At 38.7% G+C, this 17586-nt stretch overlaps 1 protein-coding gene across 3 annotated transcripts in view; it reads right to left on the bottom strand.

Moving 5' to 3' along the window:
* LOC121283999 (radixin) overlaps positions 1–17586 on the bottom strand; it is an 86147-nt gene that overhangs the window by 35086 nt on the left and 33475 nt on the right. For all 3 annotated transcript variants that reach the window (XM_041198888.1, XM_041198887.1, XM_041198889.1), the window contains exons 4-8: positions 16808–16903; positions 14413–14687; positions 10329–10412; positions 5172–5318; positions 1772–1868 (exon numbers count right to left, since the gene is read on the bottom strand). In XM_041198888.1, the coding sequence (XP_041054822.1) occupies positions 1772–1868; positions 5172–5318; positions 10329–10412; positions 14413–14687; positions 16808–16903 (699 nt within the window). The remainder of the gene's footprint in view (positions 1–1771; positions 1869–5171; positions 5319–10328; positions 10413–14412; positions 14688–16807; positions 16904–17586) is intronic.

Raw genomic sequence — 17586 nt, 5'->3', positions numbered from 1 at the left:
AGTTTTACTTGAATAATTAGGAGGCTAAGATAGAGAAATCAGAATTGGGGTGGGATGGAGAAAAAATGGCAAGCTCAGAATCACCCTTGCAAGTTGCTTTGTGGAAAACCTCCATTCAATCACCCAAACTGTTTGGTCTCTCTGAATGAGACCACATTATGGGCAGTGAATACTGTATACTAAATCAAAAGTACAAGTAAATTACTTTTCATCTACAAGTGCTTAAAAGTCCTGGCTGGTAGGAAGGTGGGGGGGGTGGGGTGGTAAAGAGGTGTTGCATTTCCTGCACATGCATGGAAGTTGGGAGGGGGCGTTGGGGGTGATTGAAGAGTGGACTAGGATTAGCAGAGGGTGTGATCCCTTTGCAAATGTTGAAAGGGGAGGGGGGGGACAAAATGTGTTGTTAGGTGGCATCATGTGGGAGGATGATTTTATTAATGAGGAGGCTGGTCAGATGGAATGAGAGGACAAGGGGAACCCATTCTAGTTTTGGAAAGGAGGGAAGGGGCAAGAGCTGAAGTGGAAATAGACACCATCAAGAGCCCCATCAACCAAAGCAGTGAATACTCAGTTCAGGATAAAGGAAAACAAAGATAAAAAGTGACACCCAAATCCAAAAGGTAGATTTTTTTTTTAAATCCAAAATAAAAGAAAAAAGGCTTTGTTAAAGCACTAGACAAGGCAAAGGATGAAATCTAACTGTGGGGCAGGGAAGCTGTGGAGTGATTCGGTACTAAAAGGAAAGGTCAAGAGCATGCATCTGACAGTGCAAGATGTTGAGCATGAATCTCAGGATGCAGCAAGAGCAGTGGTTCAAGAAATGCTGAGTATCTTGGAAGATAGAGGCAGCACAGGCACAAGATGTTGAGCATGAATCTCAGGATGCAGCAAGAGCAGTGGTTCAAGAAATGCTGAGTATCTTGGGAGATAGAGGCAGCACAGGCACAATGGGCTGAATGGTCTCCTCCTGAGCTGCAAGAAATTTTAAGATTCTATAATGGGTGGATACTAAACATGAATGGTGGAATTTCAGTTGGAATCCAGCAGAACTAAATTGGAAGCAGAGACAATTGAAGAAAAAAATGTGGCTGCGAAAGCAAGTTTGGGTAGGTACCTGATCAAACACGAGAAACAAAGCAATGAAGGTGAACAAGTTAAGAGGGACAAACTAAAATCCTATTGCAGAGAAGAGCAGAACTTCAAGGTGAGCATTCCTGGAAGAGAGGTAGCAGTGAATTAAACACCAATATAAAAAAAATATTGCACATGTTGGAAAGCTGAAATAAAAACAAACGGGTAGAAACATTGAAGAGGTCAGGTAGCCTCTGTGCAGAGAGAAGCAAAGCTAGGTTCTGGTCAATAACCTTTCAGAACTGAGAAAAATTAGAGATGCAATAGTTTTTTTCTTCCCCCTTCATTCTCACATCTCAACCAGTACAAATTATATTATTCACCCTTTAGCATAAGGTTTAGTCTGGTTGGCATCAAAATATTACTGCTTTAATTCAGTCGGGGAACATTATTCAGTTAGTTACACTTTAATACTCCCATTAAAATGTTTTGACTGCTGAGAAATATCAAGATCCAACCCAAACTAATATATACCTTGCACCAAGATACTAAATGCTCTCTATTCCCATGGAGTGCATTAAAGAGGAATGGTATTGCTGAACATTCTTGGTCATTTAATCATTCAAAACCATTGAGATTCATAAATGATTTGTAACCTAATAAATTAGTTTAAGAGTGTGTTAAAATATTAAATACTTACTGGAGCTTTCTTATCAATAGGTTTTATGACAAATTTTTTGTCATTAAAGGAGATGTTTCTTATTTCACTCCAAGGAAACCCAATTTTGGGTGTTAATCTGTAGAGCAAAAATTACAGTTACATTAATACAAATACAATTCTAATTTATCTTCTCCCAATGAAAACAAGACTTTTTTTTCTTTCAAGTATAGAGATACGATTGTAATATTTAAGCATAGTTCCCTTAACATATGGATCTTTTACTTGCACCTTTCAAGTCAAGATAAATTTTCTAAAGTATAAATAACTATACAGGAGTAGCAAAACAGTTTCTCAACAAGAGGCCTTCAGTAAACTACATCATTGCCTAAAATGTCTTTCTACTTTATGCCAGCCAGAGGAACTGCTGCAACTACATGAAGACAAATATATTGCAGGTTCCAAGCTGGGATTTTATTTGCTATGCTGCAGCTCAAGATTGATAACAGTTGTATCACCTACAAGATTACAACTGACTGGTCTGGAGTTCAGCAGATCTGAAAGTTGAAGCTGAGCCAAACAAAAAAAGGAAAAAAACCCTCGATTAATTCCCTCCAGAGCTCTTGCATTTGAATGTATCTAACTGGCACAATGGCTCAATCTACTGGAGCAGGACATCTTGTGACATGCCTACTTAGATGCTTCCCCTGCACCTTAGCACATTTTTGCATCACAAGTTGCTAGAAGAAGTGCAAGCTGATTAATGGAGTATCTGGGTCCAACAGTTCATCTTATTAATGGATTAAAATTACCAGAAAATAGGGTCAAATTAGGTAGAGAGGGGGAGAATAAATAGCATGTATTCCAGATTTGGTCACAATTTGCTCCCTTCCTGATGCCATTAGTTAAGATAATTTCACATGTGCTGACAGCCCTTCAACCAACCATCTGCATTTATATAGTGCTTTTTAGCAACCCAAAGCACTTCAAGCCACAGAATATAATGAATATGAGCTGGGTGAGTAGGGTCTTAAAAGGAGGAGATGGAGTGGATAGGTGGAGACATTTAGTGAAACAATTTTAGGGGGAGGAGCTGATGTGGCTGAAGATATAGCTGCCAATTGTAGAGCGAAAGGAAGATGTATGAGAGGCCAGAAACAGAGGAATGCAAGTTTTCGGTGGGTGCATGGGGGCAGGTCTAAGCTAATAGATAGTTGCCAAAGAGCAGTGCGTAGAAGAGGAAGAGATGGGAACCAAGGGTCGATCCTTGGAGATCTTTGCGCAAGGACAGGAAAAGAAGCCATTGCTGGAAGAGATCTGGCTATAATATGTAGAACCAAGCAAAGACAGTGTCATGAGGCTAAACCATAGGGAGGAAATGCTGGCGGGATCTCCATGTTAAAGTTGCAGAGAGGCCGGGGGGGTGGGTGGTGGATGCATTATGGCCACAAGCCAAGCTAGAATTGGAGGGCAACAAGTAATGGCAGTCATGTTGAAAGTGAGAGAATAGCACCAAAGGATAGAAAATCACTTAATGTCAGCTGTCATTGGATGCAGAACAGAGTTAAGGAAACAGGAGGTGTGTCTCAGTGACAGGAACATAAGGTTTCCGGACGGACAGACACATGTCTACTACCTATGGCACTTGATGGAACAAACATGAGGATTATACAAGAGAATGGCCAAGATGGAGAATGAAACTGTCACTGGGACAATGGCAAAGGTGGAAGGCCAGGTTTTTTTTTGGGGGGGGGGGGGGTGCGGGGGGGTAGTGGGAAGGGAGTAGCTGAGCAGAACAGTAGTTACAAAGTATATGGAAGGCGGCTAGGATGTGGGCGTTTTCGCGCATAGCTAAAAGTGAAGTGAATTGGGAGAATTCAAGGAGAGCACAGCAATAAAAAGTGGGGTTCAAATGATCTTAGGGACATGAGGATGATGACAGAAACAAGTGTATGCAAATGGCCTTGTCTTGGTCAAAAAGGTTGGGAGTGAGGGGACCATGTAAGATTGCAAAGGCAATTGGGTGCAGTGAAATGGTTAGGAGACTTTACATGAAATAACAGGTTGGGAGGAAATTGGAATCAGGAGTGTGGGGGCAGAGGGGGGGTGGAGAGATGTGATTCGAGATGGAGATAAATGACCAAGTTGCTTAGCAGAGGTAGGAAAGAAAAATCTCAAGGAGAATGTTGAGAGGGACTTAAATGACTAGGATCTTAAAAATTGGACAAGAGGGGCACAACAAGGTACCAGAGAAATTGGAGACAAGACCAACATATGATTAGATGATAAAGGCCCCATTACTACTACTACTGTTTGGGCAATCAGATGATGCAAAACATAGCAAGCTAAGAAATTTCAAGGGTCAGAAGATCACCATTCATGAGCCAAGTCAAAGCCATATCAGTACAATCAAACAATAATTTTTTGTAAGGCAAGAATCTCAAATCATGAGCAAGCAAACATTCTGTTGTGGAATGCACAAAGGGGCAGGGATTAATGGATCTACTGGCAAGTCCAAGAAAGTGATAGTTGATTGAGGGAGAATATGGGAAGGAAGATGGCAAACCTTGTCACCCTCCTCGTTTGTTTGCCAAGAAAGGTTGACAAGAGTTGTGAATGAGGCAGGTGAGATTGCTATTAAGAGTTCACAAAAAGTGCTTAATAGGTCCTTCTAAGAACGCTGAGAAAGTACAGACCAGTGGTGGCATTTGTGACAAGGATTAAAGGGCAAAATACCCATTTGGAGATGGGGGGCAGGAATTGAAATGTGGCATGACTAGGTCATAGGAGGAGTGGGATGGTGAAAAGGGCCAATAGAGGGTCCAAGAGGAAAAAGAATGGTTCATTCTTTGAGGCAGTACGCTATTCAATAGCTGGGCATCATTGGCTAGCCAAATCCTGCTCCTCCAAAACATTCCATTTCCTTTTCCTACATAAGGAGACAAAATGACACGCAGCCAAAAGGAGATATTTGGATGTACTAATACAATAGCAACATATGCAAATTGCTGGAAATCTGAAACTAAAAACAAAAAAATGCTGGAAATACTCAGGTCAGGCAGCATCAGAAGAAAGAAACAGTTACATGTTTGGTTGATGACCTTTCAGAGATATTTGGAAGGCTGGCTAAAACCTTGTTAGACCACCAGATAAACACAGGAACCCAGCTAATCCTTTTACTACTCCCTAATCTTCTCTGCAAATTTGGGACTTCTATTCTACCACAGCACAAGAACCAAATCTGGAGCCTCAGTAATATGGCTCAATACACTATCAGATAGCACCCAAGTTAGTAGCAACACGCCCTTATTTTTTTTTTTAAATAGCAACTTTTCATTATACAATCACTTGACTGATAATTTTCATTAATTACATTAAACTCCAGCTTCAAATTAAAAACCATGAACAATTGAGAAAACAACTCAAAAAACAGTTCTCTTACTTATCATCATGTTCATAAATGTTAAGTCCAAGAGCATCGACACCCAGCCATAACTCTGTTCCCTTTTTGTTCTTGATTTCGAAGTAATTAACACCATACATTTCAAGATCTTGAGCAATCTTGAGGTATTCCATCATTGAATCCTCCCTATTAACAACAAAAGTAAAATAAACATTCTATGGTACATTATGATACCAATGTGTCAGATTGTTTAGAAATTTAATCAGTTGCACTACAGCTCCATTCATAACTAAAATTATGCACTTAGTATAGATTACAGTTACATGCAGAAACAAAATACTGGAGACTAGAAATCTGAAATAACAAAAAAACTGCTGGAAACACTCAGGTCAGGCAGCATCTGTAGAGAAAAAAACAGGTCAATGATCTTTCATTAGAACTGATTAAATGTTATTGATTTGAAACATTCTCAGCATCTATGGAGAGAAACAAATCTGACTGAGGAGTATTTCTGACAGTGTGCAAACACACTGGATATATCAAGTGATAGACATCAGATAGATATCAGGAAAGGTTTAGGGAGGAAAAAAAAACTGATGTCCTGAAGAAGGCTCTTCAAAATGTTGAACACATGCATAGATATTAATTGAAGAATGTTGCACAGAATAGCAAAAAGATTTATATATGGCATGAACATGGCAGATTAATTATGTTCTGGCACATTAGTTGCTCACAGCAGAAATACTCAAGTTGACGTGCAAAGTTTACATAGGACTTTATAGTAAAGATACATTCACATAAGACGCTAATGAGACATACCAGGAATATTACTTCAGAGGACAACCATGGTTGGTTTCCCTCTGCTTATTTGACTATCACATTGTTAAATAGTTACAGATAAACAGCCTTTTTAGAAGAAAAATTCTACTATTCGTAGGAACATAGGACTTCAGAGCAGGAGTAGGCCATTCAGCCCTTTGAACCTGTTCCACCTTTGGAAAAGGTCACGGTTAATCTGGTTGTGGTCTCAATTCCACTTTCCTGTCTGCCCATCATAACTTTCAACTCCTTTGTCTATCAAAAATCTAACTCATTCAATGACCCAGCCTCCACTGCTCTCCACAGAACAGAATTCCATATAATAACAAAACCTAAGAAATTTCTCATCTCCATCTTAAAAGGAGACCTCTTTTTTTTTTTAAAAAAGTGCCCTCTCGTTCTAGTCTCCCCCACAAGAGCAAACATCTTCCCAGGATCCACCCCATCAAGTCCCATCAGGATCTTGTATATTTCAATAAAATCACCTCTCATTCTTCTAAACTCCAATGGGTATAGGCCCAACCTGTTCAACCTTTCATCATAAGATAAGCCCTTCACCCCAGGGATGAGTGCAGTGAAACTTTTCCAAACTGCTTCAAACACAATTATATCCATTTTCAGATGAGGACCATACTCCAGGTGCGGTCTCACTTAGGTGTTCTACAGCTCCAGTGAACTTCCCTACTTTTACATTCCATTTCCCTTGCAATAAATACCAACATTCCATTTGCCTTCCTAATCACTTGCTGTATCTGCATACTAACTTTGAGATTCATATACCAGGACACCCAGATCCCTCTGTGCCAGAGTTCTGTAGTCTTTCTCCATTTAAGTATACTGCTTTTCCATTCTTCCCGCCAAAGTGGGCAAATTCACATATTCCCACATTATACTCCATCTGCCAAATTTTTGCCCACTCACTTTACTTGTCTATATCCCTTTGCAGACTCTCTACCTCCTCAAATTTAATTTTCCTACCTTTCTTGGTGTCATCAGCCTGTTTAGCTACATACATTCAGTCTCTTCATCCAAATCATTGATGTAGATTGTAAATAGTTAAGGCCCAGTTCTGATCACTGTGGCACTCCACTGGTTACATTGCCAATGTAAAAAAGACTCATTTTTCCCTATTCTCTGCTTCCTGTTAGCTAATCAATCATTAATCCATGTTAATAGTTTACACCATACACCATGTGCTCTTAAGTAACCTTTGATGTGGCACCGTATCAAATGCCTTTTGGAAATCCAAGTACACTACATTTACAGGTTCCCCTTTATCCACCTTGCTTGTTACTTTCTCAAAAAACTCTAGTTAAACCCGATTTCCCTTTCATAGAACCATGTTGACCCTGCCTGATCACTATGATTTTCTAAGTATCCTGCTATAATAGATAATTCCTCAATAATAGATTCTAGTAATTTCCCTATTACAGATGTTAGATTGACTGGTCTATAGTTCCCTGCTTTTTCTGTCTCTCCATTCTTGAAAAAGCTGTTGCATTCACTATTTTTCAATCTGCTGGGATCCTTGCAGCATCTAAAGAAATTTGGGATTATAATAACTAATGCCTCTATCTCAGCAGCCACTTCTTTCAAGACCTGATGCAGACCATCAGGTCCTGGGGCCTTGTCAGCCTAGTTCTAATCATTTTCCCAGTATTTTTCCCCTAATGATGGTGATAGTTTTAAGTTCCTCCCTCCTTTTCACCTCTTGATTTGCAAGTACCTTTGGGAAGTTTTCCAAGTCACCTACATTGAAGGCAGACTTCTGTTCAACACTTCCACCATTTCCTTGTTTCCATTATCAATACCCCCAGATTCACTCACTGAAGACCAATAGCTTTAGTTACTCTTTTCCTATTTAAATACTTGTAGGAACTCTTTACCATCATATTTGTATTACTAGCTGGCTTTTTAATCACACTCTACTTTCTGCCACTATCTTCTTTTAGTTATTCTTTGCTGGTTCTTAAATTCACTTTTTACTAATTTATAGTTGAATTTTCTGGTCTCCATACTTATATCTTGTTTATCTGTTGCTCAATGGGATCCCCTCAACTTTTTAAATTATATAGCCTCCTCAATTTAACCTGTTTATACTTGGTGATTATAGTTAACCCTCATCTATGGACCCTTGCACATACATCCTTTCATGTTGCATGGTAATCCACACTTAATACTTCATGTGAGATCTAATGTGCATTATAAAACATTATCACCTAATCCAATGCTCTATTTACACTACACAGTATTCCACAGAATTTAGTCCCTACTAAAACATCTAGTCAATAACAGTAAGAGTTATACTATTTGCCACAAGTATTTAAGGTGGTAATCAATAAATTTGAACTACTCTAGTGGACATTAGCTTTAGAGCTCCCATTTACACCCAGCCTGAACTTTTATAATGATATGTTCTGATGTCATAGTAAAGGCATACAATTTAGTTGTTTTACCCTTTAAGTAATTTAAACCATTCTTAAATGGAAAACCAATTAAGGAATTATATTTTTACAATCTCAATTGTTTTTTGCAACATCTTGCCCTTTGGAACCTGAACAACAGGGAACCTGATGATTATGGGTTTGAGATCTACTCTTTCACCTTCAGTTTCAAATTTATTCTTTAGAATTAAAATATGCTCACTATTTTTTTTAATGTATTCATTCACGGGATGTGTGCGTCATCAGCTGGCCCAACATTTAATGCCCATCCCTAGTTGCCTTCAAGCAGGTGGTGGTGAGCGGCCTTCTTGAAGCACGGCAGTCCATGTGGTGTCAGTACACCCAGAGTCCTATAAAAGGAGGGAGTTCCAGGATTTTTACCCAGCAACAATGAAGGAACAATGATATATTTCCAAGTCAGGATGATGAGTGACTTAGAGGAGCTTCCATCTGGAGGTGTTCCCATGTGCCTGCTGCCCTTGTCCTTCTAGATGGTAGTAGTCGTGGGTTTAGAAGGTGCTGTTGAAGCAGCCTTGGTGAATTCCTGCAGTGCAACTTGTAGATGGTACACGCTGCTGCTACTGTGCATTGGTGGTGGAGGGAGTGAATGTTTGCAGATGTGGTGCCAATCAAGCAGGTTGCTTTGTCCTGGATGGTGTCAAGCTTCTTGAGTGTTGTGGGTGCTGCACTCATCCAGGCAAGTGGAGAGTATTCCATCACACTCCTGATTTATGCCTTGTAGATGGTCAACAGACTTTGGGGAGTCAGGTGGTGAGTTAATCGTCACACAATTCCTAGCCTCTGACCTGTTCTTGTAGCCACAGTATTTATATGGCTAGTCCAGTTCAATTTCTGATCAATGGTAACCCCAGGGTGTTGATAATGGGGAATTCAGTGATGGTAATGCCATTGAACATCAAGGGGCAATGGTTGGATTTTTACTGCCATAATAGGTGTAAACAAACTTTACAGCCCCTTGTGTGCCACATCTAGAGGTGGGACTTCTATCCACTTTCCTCTCCTCCCACTAATTATTTAGCAATGAGTCTGTACCCAAGAGGTGACAACATACAAATTCTAGCATTTACATTCAAACCCAAAATGGCCTATGCCTTGGTTTTATGGGTTCTTTGTTTTTTCTCCCTCCACCGCCATCCAACCCCCACCCCCGCACCCCCCCCCAAATTCAGGAAAGGGAGTTACTCTGATTTAGAAACTAACTCTTCTCCGATATTCCTTGCAGCTCATGTGTCAGTATATTTATCCACTAAAAGGGTACTACAAAACCTTGCTTTTTCACTGCTGCTGGCCTTGACCAGAGATCCCAGTATCCTCTCTTTCAAATTTATACCTATCGAAGGATATACACTAGCGAAAAGTTGTGCAATACACGGAACTAAACAAGTTTTCATTTAATTCCTTCACTAATCTATGATTGTACAAGTACAAGTGGCATGCACCTGTACTGTCAATGCCTCTTGTAGTAGATATGCAGTTGCAACATGGGCTGCCTCCTCAACACAATATGCATAGCACCTTTATTTTGTGGTGGTGGGTTGGAGAAGAGGATAGGCAAGTGCATTTTGTTCACCATCTTCTCCCAATGTTGCCATGATCATTTACTTCTTCAAAGTGATCCTATTAACATAATAAGCTTCTGATGATCAATGGTATGTCAGTGTATTTCTAATACATACTTGAGGGGAAGTGGACAGAGGTCCTTGTGGATGAAGTCTTCAGAATATGACAAAAGATTATCTATATTCTAGTTAACATGAAAATATACACAAAAGGTTTAATCTCTAACATCCAAAAAGAAAAGCACATGAAAACTCCATCCAATGAGAAGCCCACAACATAATACACTTTAATAATTCAGGCACCACAAGATGAATGTTAACCTAAAGCACATTAATTATTTTCAGAATATTACCTCAGCATTCCTCGATGTTCTTCATGCCAAGTCTGTATCCTATCTTCCCACTGTTCTTTCGTCAACTTATGCTGTTCTAAGACACTAGGAACAGATATTGCCAAATTAAAAAACTAAGAATTTTTGAAGTTAGTTTAACACTGCCCAATGCTAGTATACTAATGCCAACATCCAAGATCTTCAAGCATTTCAAGCAATTAAGCTAGAATTATTGAACTGTTAATACACAGGCTCAACAGGTATAAGCATATAATGATCTCTGCCATTAGACTCAAAAAGGTACTTTTCAACACATACATATAACCACTGGAATGCAAAATAGAAAATAAAAATCACATTAAATACTATTTAACTCAAATTAATTGTAAATTTTACAACTCATTCCAGTTGAACTTCTGTAAAGCACAGTTGTGATGCTGGAACAGCAAATATATTTCAGAACACAAGCTTTATAACCAACGCTGCAATCACCAGATCAAGGGGTTCAGTGCTCAGTTGAAAAAATGAGGCTGGGTCTAATTACTGGAATGGAGCAGGAATAAGACAATTACATCCTCTAGATTTTAAGAAAATTCAAGTCTGATAGCTGATCATTTGGGATTAGTTTTCAAATTAATTCTTAACTGCATTGAGAATTGGAGCAGCATATAGATGAGGGGAAAAAGTGACAAGGTCAGACTTAACCTGCTTCAATCACACCACCTGATAGCCAACTGGAACACTACTGTAGACCACATTGTACCAATTTGAGGATGTATAGTGGCAAGTGTTCTACAAAGCAAAACTAACTTTGTGGTGGTGGTGAGGGAGGAAGGGGAGATCAGAAAATTCAAAGTTTAAAAAATACTTAAAGAGCTAAGAGAATGAAATAGGGATGGGGTGAAGAAAATCATTGACCATCTTCCATTGCTTAATTTTTGTTTTACAATGCGGTCTATTGAAACTAACTGATTACAAATTTGAACTGAAAAATTAATTCAACAAAATTGATTTTTTGTGCATAAGCTGTCAGTTTTGGTTAGTAATACCATTCTCTCCAGAGTCAGAAGGTTCCAGGTTCAAGCCCAATTCTAGATCTCAAGCACATAAATCTAGGCTAGCACTGAGGGAGAACTGCACTGTTGGAGGAGAGATGTTAAATTGAGCCCCAACTCTACCTGTTCAGCCAGAGGCAAAGGATCTCAGAAGGCTGTTCAAGGAAGAGCCTGAGTATTCAGGGTACCCTGTCCAACATTCTTCCTTCAGCCATCACCGGCAAAGCAAATTAGTGATAGAATGCATTTGCTGTGCCATATATCCCTACATTGTACTCATGATACTTCAAAAATAATTCAATAGTTGTGAAGTGTTTAGGGACACTTCAGTATGAATGCAATGATTAAATGCAATTTTTTTTTTTTTAAAAGGTTTCAGTGCTTTAAGCAGTCATGCTTTTGCTGCTTCAAAAAAAAGACTGACATTCAAATCAGTAAAATAAATGCAATTACAATTAACAGTTAACACACCAGCCAAGCTGTAACTGGCAACATGTTTGAATTGACACTACTTCCCTCCAACTAAACTACATACCTGTGATAAGCTCTTCATATACATCTTTATTAAATGCTATAATGGTGGTGTAGAGGTTTATACCCATCCTCTGCTACTCCAGATGTTAGATAGTATCAGGCCAATGCATGCCCCTTTAGATATGGCCTTAACTATGCAGCAATCCAAGTCTCATTTATAATAACAAATATTTGAACACAACAAATGATGCAAAGCCCACACTATTACCTGGCAAGTTTTCAAACAACAGCTGGCAGTTTCACATTAGCCTGTTAAGAGCAGCATTGGGGAGTAGTGAATGTAGCCTTTACCAGATCAATTAATGAAAATTTCCAATAACACTTCCAAGATGCTACTACATTAAGGAATGGAGAAATAGAAGAAAGAGGAAAAAGGAAAAAGCCTAATGATAACTATCGCACATGTATCATGCCTTAAATGTCATTTTTCTGTATATAAAGGGCCCACCACGTTTAAACTGGCCATGGCTGGCGCCTTGAGCACGCAGATAATGTAAAAATTGCCAACCTTTCTTTTTCACATTGCTGCCCCCTGCCAAAAAACAACAAAAAAAGGCTTTTTGAAAGAATTTGCTAGACGATATGCCTTTTTTATTATTCATTGGATATGGGAGTCACTGGCTAGGCCAGCATTTTATTGCCCATCCCTAATTGCCCTTGCTCAGGGGGCAGTTAAGAGTCACCTGTAGGCCAGACCAGGTAAGGATGGCAGATTTCCTTCCCTAAAAGGACATTAGTCTAAAGTACATTAGTGAACCAGATGGGTTTTTACAACGATCAATGGTTTAATTCCAGATTTTTATTGAATTCAATGGGAATCCCGGGATTCTAACCCAGGTTCCCAGAGCATTACCCTGGGTCTCTGGATTACTAGTCCAGCGATAATACCACTACGGCATCGCCTCTGTAACCATGTTGTTCATGTAACCAAAATGTTTTAAATACTTCTGGGTGCAGTGACACAAAATGTTAGAGAAATAATTGTCCAGTTATTTTTGTTATTTGTTAAGAAAGCAATATTGGCCCTAGACACGAGAATTCCCCGTTCTCCTCTGAACAATGTCACAATATCAAGTTCTGAAAGACTTGTAATGAAGTTCCACAAAAAAGACCATTAATCTGAAAGCTGTAGAAATTCCAGAGTAAACCAGAACATGGAAGGGAAACTAGGTGAAGAGTAGAAAAACAGTATCAAGTGTCAGCTGTAGTTCAATCGTAGAGCTCTTGCCTCTGAATCAGAAGGCAGTGGGTTGCAGCTCCATTTCAGAGACTTGAGCACTTAGCCCAGACTGACACTTCAATGCACCTTTGGATGTGCCACCTTTCAGATGAGACATCAACCAAGGCGCCCCTCAAGTGAGTCTAAAGATCCCACGCCACTATCAAGGGCAACAGTGGGGCTCTCCATGTCCTGGCCAATGTTTAACCATTATTGCAATTTTGTGAAAATTGCCAGCAAATGTTTCTCTACTTCAGAGACTGCGCTTCAACTGAACTTCAATGGCTGTAGAGTGGTATTTAAATGCAAGTTGTTCTTGCCTTTATTTGTTAGAGCGGAATTGAGAGTGGAAGAAGTATTGGGTGAGGTAATCTGAAACCAGAAACTGAATTTAAAGTGGTTAAATTTGCAGATGATACCAAGCTATGAGGAGCAAGGAAATCAAAAGCTTCAGCTCAGAATATACAGAATGATTTGAGCCAATGTGAGGATAGAGCAATGCCAGGCAAAGTTTAATACAAAAAAATGTAAATGGCTATACGCAAGGAGAAATTTATCTGTTAAGCATTTTGTCAGAGTGTAACAGACCTTAGCCATCTTGGGAGAGAATAAAAGGGGTCACTTTAAGAAGAGGGTTCAACTGAATTAATTGAGCTATTTCATGGATATTTTAAGATTTCCAAATGTCACAGGTTTCCTCATTCACACAGGATCACCATTTAAAATAAACCCCTGGCACAACAAGAAACTCAATCACTAATTAAGAGGCTATGATTAATCAATGAGCCCATTATCACTGTACCATATGAATACCAGGATGTTAAAAAGGGTGAACTAGATGGGCTATGTCCTTTTCTCATCTAACAATTCCTATATAAAGAATTCACCTTCCAAAAAAAAATAATAATAATAATTAGGGTTACAAAATGTATCCCCTACATAACCAACAGACAACTTCCAGAATCTACCCATACCACTTCCATCTTAATCTGAAAAATGTCTAGACAAAGCTGATTAGGGGGCAGACCTGACATGAGGTGGCAGGAGAGAGAAAGAGTTTATTTCAGCGCCCTCGATCCCGAATGCAGCCAGTTTAGCCTCTCAATATACTAGGGTGGGTAGACAAGGCCAAACGAATTCATATACTCTTAATAGCCACTGCCCCGTGATGTGTGCGTTTGACCACGACAACAATTTCTTGAAACTATACAAGATATTTCAGCGAAAGATTGATCATTTTACAAGTAGCACAGAAATTTAAGATAAAATGTAGGCAGAAACACTTATTTCCACTTACCGTTGGGGAAGAAGTCGATCACTGGCTAGATAACCTGATTTATGGACCTCTTTGTTGAAATCTCCATATTTAGCTTGCACAGCATATGAAGCAAGTAGGACAGCAGTTTCTGGTGGACAATAGATTTCGTCATTAAGAATGCCCTCCTTCACTTGCAAGAAGAATAAACGTTGCGTTATCTCCTGGATCAGCTCCTCAGACACATCTTCTGGGAAGAACTTTGCCCGAAATTTAAATTGTAGTGGATTCTCTTTTCGCACATCCTGCTGAGTAACCTGGAACATACAAATTCCAAATCAATAAACTGACATTTCAGCTTCAATTGATAATCTCTGCAGGACAAATTGGAGGGCAATCTGGGGGTGGGTACAACAGGATTTTGTTGAACACTGTTCACAGCTAGAAACCCTACTTGTACATTTATTCCAATCAATTATCCAATGCTTATATTTATCCATACTGAAATCAATGAAATGCATATGCAATGTGAAATCCAAGAGGTCAGATTATATAAAGTGCTGAAAGAATAGCACAATTTGCAATATTTTAAGATGCAAAACTTCACTGTAGTATGCAAATTAGCATGGTCACAAAAAATAAAAATGAAAATGAACAACATTAAATAGCAAAATGATATGTAAATAATCTGAAAGGGAGGTAAAAAGACTGATTTTTCAAGCTTTGGGGTGGGGAGCGGTATGGAGAGTTGGAGGAGTTAGTATGACAATGCACCCAGGCCATTACAAAAAAATATTCACGAGAAGAAAGCAAATAATGTCAAAAGTTCTACACTTGACCATTATCTGATGACTCCAAATGACTTGGCAAATTAAAGGTAGGAACTCGACTGTGATCGTTACGCTAAACAGGTGAGCAGCATGCCAATAGTCAACATCTGACCTTGCACATGAATAATGACCACTTGAGCAAGAATACAAAGATCACTGTGCATGACAAAGATGAGGTGAAAGGGGAAACCAACCTAAATGCTACATTTCTTCAGCTCTAAAAGTAACCATATGGCTATGCTCAGTAGAATGCACCCAAGCTGCAACTATATGTTCTTTTACAAATATCACAGTCAATTAGAAGAAAGCAGATTAAAATTGAATTCCATATTTTTAAAGAAAGATATGAAGTTTGGTCAAGTTAGTGGACTCAATAATGATTTTTCCCATATCTGATACTTGGCTTCAAATCCAGCCCAAAGTTACACATTGGAAGATGGTCTGCTGGTTCTAAGAGTCTTGTGTGAAATAAGCTCAGACAGTCTCAATCCAGTTCATAGCAGGCAGAAATCTGCAACACAAGCTGTGGATAATTTGGCAATCTTGCGAAGAGGCCACAGGATGGCTAGAATGGGAATTGGAAAAATATCACAACGGTACAGAAAGGAGATAGAATAGAGGAAACTGAGACTGCTTAATATCTAAGCCATTATATCTAAACTGCAAACATAATCAATTTAATGCCTAAAATGGGAGGGAGTTCCATTTCTCACACCTCTATCCCTCACCTTGAGATTTAAGATACCTTAAACAGGTATGTTTCAGTTACAGCAACATACACACTCAAGGTTTATTGTTTTTCCATTTTCTTCTCCTGTTCTACTCCACCACCTCAAATGCAAAAATACATGTTTTGCCTTATTTTGTCAGCAACGGCATTTCATATCAATCCTGATAAAGGTAATTGGAATCCCAGAATCACAATAGTGTCAATAATATCCTGTAGATTGGCCTAATTTAAATTTGCTCTTGCACAGCCACTTCCTGTTCAAATCCAAAAGTTACCAGTTAAGTCACAAAAAATGTGGAGAAACCCCAAAACTGATCTGTTCATCTTCTGTACATGATCTAGTGTCTATGAAGAATTGGTAAAACTTCCCACTATGACCTCATGCAGTTTTATATATGCAGTTCAAAGCTCAAATCCAAACTTGGGTGCTCTGGACAAGAGTTTAGTTTTCTAAGTTTTTTTTCCCCATGTGTCCCCTTGCACACCATTACTTTCAAAGCAGCACAATCTACCCCCTCCACCATGAATCAACTTTACTTGATATGTTTGAACACAAACATATATAGTAATGATTCAACAAAACTTTGCTGAGCCTAAATGCATTACAAACATTTTAAATGAAGTAGTGAATTGTAGGGAAGCACTAATTCAATGAAACATTACTGTATCACTAGTTTCTAAATATTGGTCAAGGTTGTATGATTTATGTATGAATACCAACCATTTTTAAAAATCCATGGCAGACATTTATTTTTTGTAAATAACTAAATCCACTGCGAAACAAATGCGTACTATAGAATATTTTCAAAATATTTCTTGGAGAAAATTTTTCCAGTTTTAAATGAAAAGATTCACAGGAGGAATGCAAAAAATATACCTTTTTGTTTAGCTTCAGCCATGTGGTGTATCCTTTGCTGTCTATATACTGTAGGCCAAAGAACCATACTTCTCGTAGGCCAACAGTCTTTACAACCTGAAACAGAAATATCCATCAATACCCTTCAAAATTACATTGAGTTATCACAAGTCGTAAGAAAGTTAAGCAAAAGTTAACTTTAAACTTCTATTATGGCCATAAGCTGCAGAATATATGGGTAGTGGAAACCAAATTCTTTAGGCATGAAGCAAACACCACTTCTTACTAAAAATACAGTAATAGGACCAAAGTGTGCAAAGCAATGGCTTAGGTAGCATAGCCACACATTTCTCAAGCCAGTTCCACCCTGCAAATTAGATAGAGGCTGATCTGTGCTTCAACTCTATATACATTTAGCCAATGATAATCATTAAGAGAGTTTAAAAATTAAATTGATCTAGCATCCAGTCTTTGATGAGGTGGTGGGGTGGGAAAAAAAAAGTGTAAAAATTGATAAAAAATATTTCCATCTGTCCTTAATGGACCCCACGTTTTTCTTCAGCGTGGTTGTTCTTTTTTTAAATACATATAGAAAACATTTTGCTGTTAGCTTTGATATCCATCAAGATTTTATCATATTCCTTTTACACCTATTATTCTTTACATCACTTTCTTGCTTTTTATAACCAATATGCTGGATTTCCCTTTTCCTTACATTGGTGTAAGCTTCATTTAGTTCTAGGGAAAAACTTCAAAAATTCCAATTCATGGTTGACTATTAGTAATGTGAACACAGACCA

The sequence above is a fragment of the Carcharodon carcharias genome, chromosome 11 (assembly GCF_017639515.1).
Source record: "Carcharodon carcharias isolate sCarCar2 chromosome 11, sCarCar2.pri, whole genome shotgun sequence".
In the NCBI taxonomy this organism is placed as follows: Eukaryota; Metazoa; Chordata; class Chondrichthyes; order Lamniformes; family Lamnidae; genus Carcharodon; species Carcharodon carcharias.
Note: the sequence above shows the minus strand (reverse complement) of the source record. Positions and strands in the feature narration are given on the sequence as shown.